The sequence below is a fragment of the Teleopsis dalmanni genome, chromosome 1 (assembly GCF_002237135.1).
Source record: "Teleopsis dalmanni isolate 2A chromosome 1, ASM223713v2, whole genome shotgun sequence".
Taxonomy (NCBI): domain Eukaryota; kingdom Metazoa; phylum Arthropoda; class Insecta; order Diptera; family Diopsidae; genus Teleopsis; species Teleopsis dalmanni.
In genome coordinates this window covers 104,374,531-104,388,463 of record NC_051846.1, presented here as the reverse complement: position 1 = coordinate 104,388,463, position 13,933 = coordinate 104,374,531, and the positions used below count along the sequence as shown (strand labels likewise).

Here is a 13,933-nt window from a genome sequence, read left to right as displayed (position 1 = left end):
TGAAGCAACTATTTATAGAAAAAAAATAATGGACGAAATATTTTGAAAGAATTTTAAATATTATATAAATTAACATGTACACCTTTTAAATGCATTTTTATATAAATATGAAAGTTGTACGTTAAAATTAACATAGAAAAAAAAAAAAAAAGAAAGGGTGTAATAATATTAAAATAATGAAAATATTGAAATGAATAAATTAAAATTAAATATTAAATTAGGCGGAGGAGTTTTGACTCATAGCCTTCTTATACACAGCTGTTATAAAAAATCTGTAAATTTGTAATTTTAAATTCAATTGAATAAATATAATTAACTATAATAATTATTATTATTATTATTGTTAGGGGATGTGGCACTGCGGCTGGTGGGTCTATTGCGCCCCCTTCTGGGCTTAGACTAGGCCTTTAAGCCCTCTTGCATCAATAAAAAATAGAATAGAAGCTACTTTACAGATTTTTATTGCCTCTTCCGTAAGAATATACATTCCTAGGAGCTTATTTCGTATGTGCATTAGTGCAGGGCATTCTAACAACACATGTGTGGCCGACTCCGCATTTTCTTCACAGAATCAACAGTTTGCATCCGTAAGTATACCCAGTTTTGTGAGAGTCTACAATGCCCTGTTAGGATTCCTGTGATGATTCTAAGTTTTTTTCTTATGATAGGTTCATACAAACCTGGTTATAGGTTTGTTATAGGAATCAATAAGTGATTTGGATTGTTTTAATCCTGGTATATTATCATAGTAGTCCTTTTTATTCTAGTTCTCCTTTATTTTTATGAGAAAAAGGAGCGTACTATTTCCTAGTCCACAAAAAGGTTCCGACCCCATCATCGACGTGGCTGCTCCTCTTTTGGCTAACTTATCCGCATATTCGTTTTTCCAGTATGTCCCGGTACCCAAAGAATTGACAATTGATTTGTTTCGCCAAGCTTATCAAGGCAGTTTAACACTAGTCTTGAGGCCATCTGATGCGAGTTCAGTGCCTTGATCGCCGCTTGGCTATCTGTCAGTATTGCAATATTTTTATCCTGGTAATTCCGTTCAATATTGATGAGTACGCATTTTAAAACTGAGCAAATTTTTGCTTGAAAGATGCTAGTATTTTTCCCCAGCACTTCCTAGTGCTTTTTGTCTGGTCCGACTATGCCAGCTCCGGTACCTTCCTCCATAAGCGATTCGTCAGTGAACCATGCGATTGTGTTTTTTGTTAGCTGGTAGGTTTGATTGATGCCCTCCCAGCTTATTTTCTTGCTTTGTTCAGTTCTAAAAAGCTTAGTAAAGCTAAACTTAGGATTCATTGTGTCCCATGGCATTGAATGTTCCAGACGCTGCTTAGCAAGGTTTTCGAACTTCTTTCATTGTCCAACATGATAATGCAAAAAAAAAAATCTTTCCATCGATCTTGGATGGGCTTATTTTTGCGAGACGAGATTGGCAAAGATAGTGTTCACTCAGATATAAACTCAACCTCAATGTAGCGACAAAAGCCCTCAAAAAACCCCTTAATGAGAAAACAGCACCAAACAGTTTAATACAAAAATATCTAGATAGCCTTGGCTCACAAAAAGAACATAATTATTCCTTGTAAAAAACTGCAAAGAAATGTAAAGCCCTATTCAAAAAGAACCTCCTATACGCAAACAAAATGGCTCCTGGGCTCGTAGTAATGAATAAAAAGGAATTGCTCTGGCACTACACCTGCAGAATGTTCTTCAGCCAAATCCCCAAATCAATGACTTCCAGCCTAAAATATCTATCTCAACTGACGTAGAAAATCCTTCAATTATAGTTTTCGGAATTAAAAGACGTTATAACTAACACTAGTCTAAGAAAAGCACCTGGGCAAGACCAAATAAATGGGAACATGATTAAGCACTTGCCGGACACGTCATACTCATTCTCACAATTTTCAACAGCATTTTATCTTTTGGGTACTTGGGTTTTATCTCGATACATTGGAAAAGATTGTTAATAAAAAGATCTCGAAGCCTTCAGTTGCCACAGCATATGATCGATAAGTCTATTGCTACAATTCTCAAAAATGTTCGTAAAACTTCTAATAAAAAAATCCTGATTTCCTTAATTCCGGACTATCAATTTGGTTTTCGCGAAAGGTTCTTTAAAGACTTTTTCTGCTTTAAAATTATTGCTTTTGCATACAATTGTGTTTAATTTTTTTTTTGAAGAGTAACTTAATTTTTTATGCTTGAACTTCATTGTTGTTAGTGCTTTTGCAAACAATTGTGTTTAAATTTTTTTTGAAGAGTAACTTAATCTTTTATGTTTGAACTTCATTGTTGTTTCTTTGGTCAAAATAAATCAGAAACCAAAAATTAATTTCAGTAAAAATTAAATAAGTTATACGAAATTTAAGAAAAATTTTGTGGGTGAACGCAAACTTTTACTGCTATGTGTATATATTGAAATAATTGAAAAGTTTTGTAGATATATAGCTATAAAATAAAATACTTTAAATAATATCTAACCATTTTTCTTTTTATTACACAAGCTACATATATTTAATCTTACGATATTAAACAAATTACTATTTGTATATCATTTAAGTAAAGCTAACCATAGATATTGTTAAATGTAATACTAAGTGTACTAAGAAATATAAATTATGAATATCATTCTATGTATGTCTAACAAAAATACATTGTATTATTAATAAAAACTGGAAATCAGGCTACGAAAAGTCAAAATGGATCAACGCAAACTGATGGATAACGCAAATACAATAACAGATATGGCAAAGGTAATTATTTTATCTTATTTGCGAAGTTATGTATTTCACTTTTAAGAAACAATATGCATATTTCAAAATAACAATAGTTTAGAATGGCTACACAAATATTTTAATATTCGCTTTCAAGACTGTAAATTGTTTAGTTTTTATCTCTATAACTAATCTTGCAAACGCAGTTTTATTACGAGTTAAATATATTTTCAAATATTTGTCTCAATTTTATTATTTATTAAAAATAATTAAACATCCAATTTAAACAGAGTACCGAAAACTGAAAATGGTTTATAACTCATACAAAATTATTGAAAATATTCACCAGATGGATATTTGCTGTCTTTTGTGAATCTGTACAATAATTAAAAAATGAATTCTTTAACGCTTCGAAATTGTGAAAATTTACTTCGCAAAAAATAACTTCTTTTCGCGAAGTTCATAAAGTGCATAGTGTTTAATGAAAAAGCTTAACCATTATAGTTAAATGCTTGCGTTAATAAGCAAAATTGCCATATATGGAGCGAAGATAATCATCAATCCGTTAACGAATCGTAATCACACCAGTCCTTTTTACTTTCGAAATAAGCAAGGAGCTGCCGTTACGCTAAATGCCGAGCGTTATCGAGTTATGCTGACTGAATTTTTGTTTCCAGAAATTAATTAGTTAAACATCGACCACATTTGGCATTTGGTTTGAACAAGATAGCGTGACTTGCCATACAGCACGCTCAATTTATTACGAAGTAAATTTGGTAACAACTTTACTTCCAGAAGTGGTCCTGTTAACTGGCCTCCTCGTTCTAGCAATTTAACGCCTCTCGATTACTTAGGGGCTGTGTAAAGATATTAGCTTATGCCGTCAATTGAAAAACCAACAACTCTTCAATCATTAAAAGCCAATCTTCATGTCACCATTGACGCCATACACTTATTGCAAAAATAATCAAAAATTGAACTAATTGCATGGACCATGTAACTCGTGGTCGCAGGGAACATATGCCAGAAATCATATTCAAAAAATAAATGCCATAAAATATTCTACCAGATCATAATAAAAAAATTTCATTCCAACAATATTTCTGTCTCGTATTATCATTTTAAGTTCCAATGCAGCTAAAAAAACATTCAATATATACCTTAAAGATTATGCCACATTGGTATAATAGTAAGCTAATCAACTTTACCAATCAGGTCACGTTAGTATATTAAAGAAGTAATCTATATACCTTACTGACTTGCGTCTTATCTGTTACGAATCTTCCGATGCTATTGCCTTTTGCACGCGCTGTGACGAACAGATCTTTAATTCAGTTTTCACCTTCTTTTATATGCCATTCTGGTTACTGGACTTCCGATTTCACTTTTAGTACGGTGTATATGGTAGCTCATCTCGGATTTGTTATTGCACATCAAACCATTCCATTATTTGCGAAATGGTTTGTTGTTGTAATTGTTCAATTTCAATAATTCACATCACTAGTGTCCAAGTATGAACTTGAAAAAGTGCGTTTGTTTATCAACGAAATTTGTGAACTTATTACATATAAAAGAAAATTGTTTTGACAAAAAAATCTATCGGAAAATGGTTAGTCTTATTATTAAATTTTCATTTTATATTAGATGTTCAATGTATTTATTTATTAACAAAATTATAACACAATTATGAATTACAGCTAACTAAAATTTATAGAAGCTATAGCTACTTGGCCTTATGACATTGACAGACGAGCGCACTAAATTATCATTAAGCACCCTCAAATGATCATTTTGAAAATACCCTGACAGACAGTATAAATCATCATTAAGAACTGTAAGAACATTAAGAACAGCAACTGTAAGGAAAATCTCATCCTCTTCAGTCCATGCGTGGCGCTTGAGTTTATTAATTTCAGTCATCTAAAATAAAAAGAAATATAAAATATATAAAAAGAATATAAAATATATAAAAATATAACGAGTACTTACATTTACCAATGTTTCCAAATATGTTTTGCTTACATTTTGACAACCATATAGCTTGAAATTTGCTCCATTTTTTATTTCGTTTCACTTGCATATGCAACATTACCATTTCTAAAAACCTAAATGACGAATAAATTGGGTTAAATTCGGTAATTTAAAGACCATAAATGATCATTTAAAATCGTTAAATTAGCAAATAAATTATAATTTAGCCCCTTAATGATAATTTAGCTCCCGTCTATTAATGCTATTAAGCATACTGATTTAAAAAGGATAGAAGGGTGTTATACTTAGAAATAGGATGACAGTATGATTAGGGCTTAAATACCTTGTTTTATTTATTTATTTATTTTTATTATTATACATTGTACATTTATTATACATTCAGTACTTTAATTCGCTACTTGGCGCGCAAAAAAGTCACGCCGTAACTTTCGGTGTTTTCTAAGCAAAAAACTTATAAAGTGATATTAAACTCATCACAAATAATCAAGACAGTGACTCTTAAACAAGATTAATAAAAAATAATAGTGCCTGATTAAATAAAATATTATTATATTTATTTCTTTTTGCAAAAAAAGAGAATTTTGACTTTGTGTCCGAATTTGTTTACTTTTCTCCAAATCACACACAATTGAAAACAGCTGAAGCTCAAAAACAAATTTACAGAAAAAGTGTTGCAAACGGGTAGAATAACTAAACAAATTACAAGTCGCAAATTTGAAAAATTGTGTAATTGTGTAATTAAATAACAAACTTATGCTAAATAAATAAAATAAATAAATACGCGAAAGGACGCCTGAAAAATTTATTGTTTGATAAATTCTTAAGTAAAATTGAAATTTATATTATATTATATTATAAATTTATATTATACTTATATTAATAATATATATTTCTATTTTTTAATATATATTATATTTTTCGTGCCATTTAAAATAGAACTTTATAATTAAATAATTAAAAAGTAGAAGTTTCTTTTTCACAACAAATTACTCAGAGACAGTTGGCTGCTCAGCTAACTCCCGCGATACCAACCACGATATGCCAATTAATAGATCACCGCCTTCGCATAGCGGAGGCACAAACCACTCACCCATATGCTACCCAACAGCAGATGGTACTTCTGAGAAGCCAACCACGAACCAAACAGCAACGCTAAACAACCAATCCCAAAGGCATCGCTCATACTCGGTAAGTGAAATTTCTTTCAAACAATCAAGCTACCAACCGCAAAGACCAGCAACAACTTCGAAAAATAACACAGCATCAGCGCAACATGTTAACATATTACCAAATATATTGCATAAGAATAGTAACACAGCAAAAAGTCCTGATTTACCCAAAGTCCGTGGCATGGATAAATATATTCAAATCATAAAAATAGGGCAAAAAGTCCTGATTTACCCAAAGTCCGCGGCATGGATAAATATATACAAATCATAAAAAGAAAGCGAGCACCGAAACAAGAAAATGCTAACAATGCAATCTTGACAAAAACTCGAAAAATAGAAAATATTTCGACAGCGAATCGTTTTGTCGTTCTAGCCGAAGATGATAAAAATACCAGACCCGTCCCTAACCAGAAACCGCCACCCATATTTCTGCGTGAAAAAAACTCAAATGCTCTTATATACTCCGTAACACAAACTATTGGCAGAGATTCATTGAATCTGAATCTGATGAAACAAAAATTTCGATCAACGAAGAAAAACATTACAGAACAGTTGTAAATCACCTCATAAAAAACAGTAACATTTTTTACACATATCAATTAAAAAGTGCCAAAGGATTAACAGTGGTTATAAGAGGAATAGAACCAAATTTGAACATAGTAGAAATTAAAGAAACACTTGCAGAAAAAGGATTTAAAACAACATCTGTGTACAACATTAAAAACCTCGATAAAGTTTCGACAACGCTATATAGAATAGAGCTTGAACCAGAAGGAAAGAAACTCAAATCGAACGATGCTCACCCACTTATTCCCAACAATTCCTACTCTACAGAAAAATATTAGTAGAAGTACCGCACAAGCGTAAAAACGCGATGCAGTGTACTAATTGTCAAGAATATAGACATTCGAAGTAATATTGCACACTCCGCAGTGTTTGTGTTGCATGTGGCGACTGTCACCGCACTAAGGATTGCACATCAAATAAGAAGGACTTAATAACAAAAAAATGCGGAAATTGTGAAGGTAACCACACCGCTAATTATAAAGGATGTGTAGTATATACTACCGAAAAACAAAGAATGTTTCCAGCATTGCGTCCCCACTCTCAGTCAGAAATCCCACCACAACCTATACAAACGCGATCTCAGCCAAATGCTCCATCTGACTACAACAATACATATTCACGAATGTAATATGCAAACGCTTTTTTTCTTTTTTTCAAATATTTTAATACAGCAATTAGCAGCGATTATTTATTATTAGTTCTAAGTTGATTTTTAGAAGATTCAATAAAAAGCAAAATAAAATTCAAAAAAAAAAAATTTATTTTTATTTTTTTGGTAGGGAAAGGGGTGGTTTTATGAAGGGGGTATGGGGGGGAGTTATAGTGTTTAAGACTAAATTAAGGTATTCATATTTTTTTTTAAGTTATATTTGGGGTATAAACCAACAGATTGGATATAATTATTTATAATTTATAATGATATAATATATTTTGAGGTATCAACTAATAGGTTGATATAGTGTTTCTTTATTTCGAAAGATGCCGGCATTCGATTAGTATATGTTGTGTTGAATATAAAATGTTGCAGAACGGGCAGGAGGATGGTGGTGATCTATTGAATAAGTGTAAGTGGGTTAAATTGGTATGTCCTAGTCTTTATCGTCATTAATAACACAATTTCGAGATAATTTCATATGTCAATGCATATGTTGTGCTGCTATACCTAAGATGTTCTCTATACGTATGAGAATGAAATTGCAACAGTTTTGCTATTGTTCGCAAAATAATTGCCGGATACATAGTTCACCTGCCAGTTCTTTTAAAATTACTGCAAATTTTCTTGACACATTCGTCAGACAATATTTTTAAAACAGTTTCACCAGTTATTTGAGTTAATGCAGTTTTACAGTCAGACGTATAGAAATGCGTCTAGTATCTAGAAATACCACCTAATTTGCATACCTAGATATTTGTGCACCCCATTAATAAGAAACATATTTTTTCTTGAGCACGCTAATAATGTATTATGTACATAGAACGCAACTAACTTTATATAGTGTCCTCATCTCTTTATGTCAACACAAATGCTTAAATGGCACTGTTTGAAATCTATTTCGTTTAAAATTTCTGCTAATTTTTTACTCTACTTACAACCAGATAGTTCTAGTCGGTTAAGTGATTTTTGAATCTACATACATTTTCTTCATTCTATTAATGATCGAACACTGGTGGCTGCTTCAAGTAGATTTCCTCATTTGATTCACCGAATCTTAAAAAAATAGATGTGTTCTCTAATTTTTTTGGTTTTGATGTCAGTCATACTATCTTTTCATCAATAATTATTTGCATCTACAAATCGTAGTTTTGGTATTTGAACTTCAAAATCACAAAGCCTTTAGGTACAATATATTCGCTTTTTGCAATCGGGATTTCGAACTAGTCTTAACATGGTTCCCTTTAAAGTGATCTTACATCGTTTTGGCCCTTCTGAATAGCCTCAACCCATATTTTATACGGTGTAACTTTAATATTTTTATTGAGAATCGTGAGGTTACATGATTGAACTATGAGGGATATTGGAATCTGAGAGAAATCATAGGTCATTCTCTACAAGGATTTAATGTACAAGGTATTTTAATATTTATATACAAGGTTGCATAAGTTTCAGTCGCTGTGAACATTTTTTCAAAATAGAATTTGTGTTATATTCGACAATATTAAATTTAGTTATATTTAGTAAAGTTGGAAACCATAGTTTATTTTCAGTTTAGTTTGTGTAAAAAAAAATTGGCTTGCGCACTCTATGTTTCAGTGGCGACGCGTCCCTTATCTGGAAGGGCTTGCGGTCCTTCTAGAATATTGTTTTTACAGTTAAATTAAAAATGATAATTTGAAATATATAAGATGTTTTATTAATAATAACTATATTATATAGGCAACAATATATTCACAATATAACATTTAATAATTCATTAACAAAATAACATATTAAACAAATTAATTAAATAATTTACATATAATTTCAATATTATATCAATATGGAATATATACAACTTTTCACATATATCTTATAACATCAAACCAACTTTTTTCAAGCAAAAGAGTTTGTACTTAGAATCATACATGTTTATGCAAACATAATCGAACGCACTTGCAAAGTATGAATGTGCGCCCAGCTACTCCGCACACAAAGTGGTTATTATTCGTTGAGCAACAGCTAAAAGGGGAGAGATGAAATTTGAAAGAAATGTATGGTGATGTGAGCTGCAAACTTTAGCCGCACATCTAACCGCTATTGATATTCGAATAGAATAGAAAATACTCTCATACAATTCCCAATCTCTATTTCTCATATTTAAAGCTAGAGCACACGCACATTTTTTTGTTCATTCTACTTTTGTGAATGTCATACTACACTTATGACAGAAATTTATGAATGCAATTGCTTAAAGGGGAAAGACGAAATACAATAGAAATATTTTGTGACGTGAGCTGCAAAGTTATGAGCACAACTAACGACTATAATAGCTAAGAGAAGCAAATTAATTGAGTTTTCATAGACAATTATATATTTAATTGTTTTTGCTAAAACTTTTATCTTTAAACATATATATATAAAAATGTAATTAATAATATTAATTCTTGATGTAAAGATATTTAATAAATTTATATATATTATATATGACAATTTGCAAATTATGTTAGGGTGTGCGCCGCACACCTCCGCACCTTAGAGCAGTTGTCACTGCTATGTTTTATATCTATTTTGGGCCTCGAAAATCAGTGAAAATTAACGAAAAATGTGACCTTCAATCAACTCCATTCATTTCAACACAAAATTTAGTAAGCAATAAAACAAAGTACGTAAGCAAATTTTCTTTTTTTTGTAAAGTTTTACTTTTGCTATGAATAGGAAAAATTTTATGAAATTTTTGGATATCTCAGATAAAGGTGAAAATTGCCATGAAAAAATTTTTCTAATAAAATTTTACTGATAATTGAAATTGAACTGCTTCAAACGTAATGAATAACAATATTCTAAGTTTTAAAAAAAATAAAAATGATTACTTTTGAATAGTACAATAAGTAAATAACTAAAATAAGTAATAAAAAAGTTATAAGGGTATAAAGTTGGCCCAAATTTTGCGAAATCGCAATTTTGTTAAAATTGCATGAGGACTAATGGGCGAATCACGGCCATTTTTCGCATAAAGTTGTGTTATGTACGTAATAAACATATATAGTCTAATATGAGTAAACAGTTTTTTTAACGATAATGAACGATTTTTATGAAAATATGTAGGGGGTGGGTGTGGTTGTGGGCGAAATACCATGAAAAATTTTTGACATATAGATTATTATGTAGAGTTTTTGGACATTAAAATTCAACTTTCTAACTATCATCGTTTTTGAGGTATCTTGGGACACTAAATGCCTCAGGATTGGGCAAAAATTTCAGGAGGTCTCAGTAGGGCGATTGGGCTTAAATTAGACTTAAAAGAATTTCATAGCAATATCTCTAATGGTTCCGAAAATATCGAATTTTGATCGACTAATTTCTGTTTTGTCACACTATATGACGGGGTTTGTTAAAGACTGCAGTGTAAATGTGCCTACATTTCATGCTTTCAATAAGTAATTGCATAAGTGGGAAATATATCTGGACCAACTGCATCAACATTTTTCGGCTTACTCTATAAAAACGGAGAGATTCAAATAACTTTTCTGACATGGATTTGCATAGAAAAGTACGATTATTACCCAGCAATACATACGCGTTGAAATTGTAAGTTCAAAAAAGCTGAGTGTAATAAGTGTGGGAAAAGGACATTTTGCTTCCATTTTTATATCTGCTTAAATTATTAGAATAACAAAAAACAAATGCAGACAATAATCTATTGTACAAATAGCTTTTGAGTATTAACAGTTTACCGCATCTGGAAAATAAAAAAGTTTAAATTGACGTGTTAATATATAATACTCTAATAAATTGTACAAATGGATTCTGGAGCAACTGTTTCGGTGTTAAAACTAGATGCTTATGAATAATTATAGAAATCAAAGTTGTGTCCATGTAAAAAAGAATTATTTGATTATGGCAAGAACCGGAAGACACTTGACGAGTTTAACAGAGAACTAAAATGTTATGAAACAAATAGAATAGCCACGATAGTTTTAGTGTGTATTCGTAATGGAATAATTTATTTGGCACTGACCGTTTTGAAAAATTTGGATTTGAGATTAGCCAAATTGCCTCCATAAGCAATGATGAACAATTATCGGAACTATTAGCAAGAAATAAAATTATTTTAGAACCTGGTTTAGGTACGATTAAGAAAGTTAAAAGAAAAATACACTTAAAACCGGTAGCAAAATTTTGCATAATTCGACCTATTTGATTCGCTCAAATCAATTTAAAATAGAAACGCAATGGTTGACTGATAGTGGTATTTGGAAACCAAAAAAATATAGTGAGTGGTGAGTTTAGTGAACAAACAAATCGATGTAAATCGATATTCATCACCAACGCGAGAAAGCTTATTTTATATTGTCCGATATTTTTTCTGAAATCTACCTGTAAATAGGTTTAGACGAAGAACAAAAAAAAACATTGTTTGGAGCACCAAGCAAGAACAAGCATTTGAAGCTCTAAAAGGACATATAATAGACGCAACCAAATTGTTACATTTCCAAGAACACCTACTATTAGTCCGAGCTACTAACACCTTAGTATAAGGTATTGGAGCTGTCCTTGCTCATTGAATTCCTGACAGCACAGACTGCCCCATTGCTTTCACCATTTTTATGTAGAATTTAATGATAAACTCAATTCAGAAATAAAAAGTAAACATTTTTGTATCGCTTTTCTTCAAAAATTGATTTAATGGTATAAATACTTTTAAGGAAAATAATGTAAAATTTAAAACAGAATCTAAACTATAAAAAATGATCAACATCATCGTCAAATAGGGACAAGACAGCTGCTTCATCAATTAAATACCATAAATGCTGACAGAACTTTTGTAAAACTTCTTTTAAGATAATTTTGTCAATTGTTTCGTAAGCTTTCATGGTCTTCAGAAAACACAAATCTTGGTAAGGTGCTTTTACCGCTGAAATGCATTGCAGCCAAGGTTTGACGAAGGATGTCACGATGAACAGGCAGACGTCTAACAGAGCCGCTTTATCCTTATTAGGCACTCTAAATTGAGAGCTAAGTAATGAAATTTTTAATAAATAAATTGCCCTCGCCATCCATCGCGCTTGGTGCATGGCACCTGGAGGTCGAATCTTAAATTTCTTTTCTGTATCTCCACCAAGGAATATTATTGAAAGCTCTATTAATTCTCTATAGTTATTTCTAACAATTTTCTTGGTCAATTCAGTTCGGAAAAATTCCAGCAGTTTGTCAATTTCTGAAGCATTCAGGTAAGATAACCTTTCTGTAAGATACTGTACTTTCTTAGGGTCGATATTTGTCCAGTTTTCTTGTAACCTTTTGAGTAATGGAATGTTAGGGTTGTTGGTAACTTGATTAATTTTAGCTTCAAATACGCCTTTCAATATCAATTCGTAGATGTGATGGCGGCAGGCAAAAATAGGCATATCTCAATTAAATTTTTGTTCGAGAAGCACACAAGCACCATTAATGAGACCAGTATTTGAACCAGTAGTATCACAACAAAAGATTTGCACTTTATCTTCGAGATTCCAGTCAGTAACCGCATTCCAAACTGCCTGTGCCTGTTCACTTCCTGTACAGTTGTCTAATTTTGGCACCGCAATAAGTTGTTCTTTATCACCATACGAAACAACAATCGGGAGAAGTTCTTCTCCACATTTGCGCACATCTAAAGCCGACAACAATTTGCCATCCCAATGGACAGTTACAGTGTCTGGTACTTCGTTTTGGATATCGACTTTAATAATTTCTGCACGTTGTTTTCGTTTTTCTGTGCGAATTCTTTGAATGGAGGACTTGCTTATAGGAAATTCGTCAGTATTGTATCCAAGTGCCTCAATAGTAGCTTTAATAATAAATACAGAATTTCTCATACTTAACTGACTCCTATCTAAAGCTGACACTTACTTTGGAGTAATAAAATTTTTCCTCATAGAAGTTTTTTTAGTATCGGACTGTGCACTCCCAGTTTGGATGGGTAAATTTTCTTGTAGATCCATTATTTCAGAATCAGAAGATAAATTTTCTTGATAAGATGACGTCAAAGCAGTTAAGGATAAACAATAATTAACACGACGTTTTTGTTCCTCAATGTTTCTAAGACGCGCTTTTTCCTCTTTTTTGGCCAATTTTTTGTCCACTCCAGCTAAATGACCAGGTCGACCTGGTTCTCTCTGGCGCTGCAAGAAGATTTTGTCTTCATTTATCTTTATTAATTGAAGCGCGTCAGTATGTGCAATGTCAAACAAATTGTCTAAGTTTGTAATTAACTCTTGTCGACGCTGCTCGTACACGTTTTATGTTTTGTTCGCATTTTTCTGCAAACCTCTCCAAACTTGGTATAATGTAATTAGCTTCTTAACAAAGTTAGGTAAAGCTTTAGTTGGTATACGTGCTTTTTCTCAATAAATAATACACTCACGAATAGTAAGATTTACACTTTCATTGATACTTAGATTCACTTCACGAATATTGTAGAACAGAACTGCCAATACTTATCCATTAGAGAAAAGTTTTGAACCAATGATTTGATGTTTTACATCCCCAATTAAAAATATTCCCTTTTTAAAACTGCGTAATTCTATTGACATATTGACTGAATCAAAATAATGCGCTTACTACTAAAACAAACAAGTAATAACGAGCACTGCAATAACTTTGCTGCGATGCGCTAAAGGATGCAAGTTCTGATAAGTATTGACAAGTCGGCACTGGTTCCTTTATTTCTAATTACATGAAAATTTATTTACAATTGTTTTGACACCATTCAAAAATAATTACAGGGTATGCATTGAAAAAAAAAGAATTGGATTTTTTTGGGACACCCTAATCAACATATGTATTTTTATTAAATATAT

At 31.5% G+C, this 13,933-nt stretch overlaps 1 protein-coding gene across 1 annotated transcript in view; it reads left to right on the top strand.

The window, feature by feature from the left end:
- Window positions 1–2,704: 2,704 nt before the first annotated feature.
- Window positions 2,705–13,933, top strand: part of LOC119668438 (small conductance calcium-activated potassium channel protein-like) — a 29,688-nt gene continuing 18,459 nt past the window's right edge. The window contains exon 1 of the mRNA XM_038077938.1: window positions 2,705–2,765. Coding sequence (XP_037933866.1) covers window positions 2,712–2,765 — 54 coding nt within the window. The 5' untranslated portion in view covers window positions 2,705–2,711. The remainder of the gene's footprint in view (window positions 2,766–13,933) is intronic.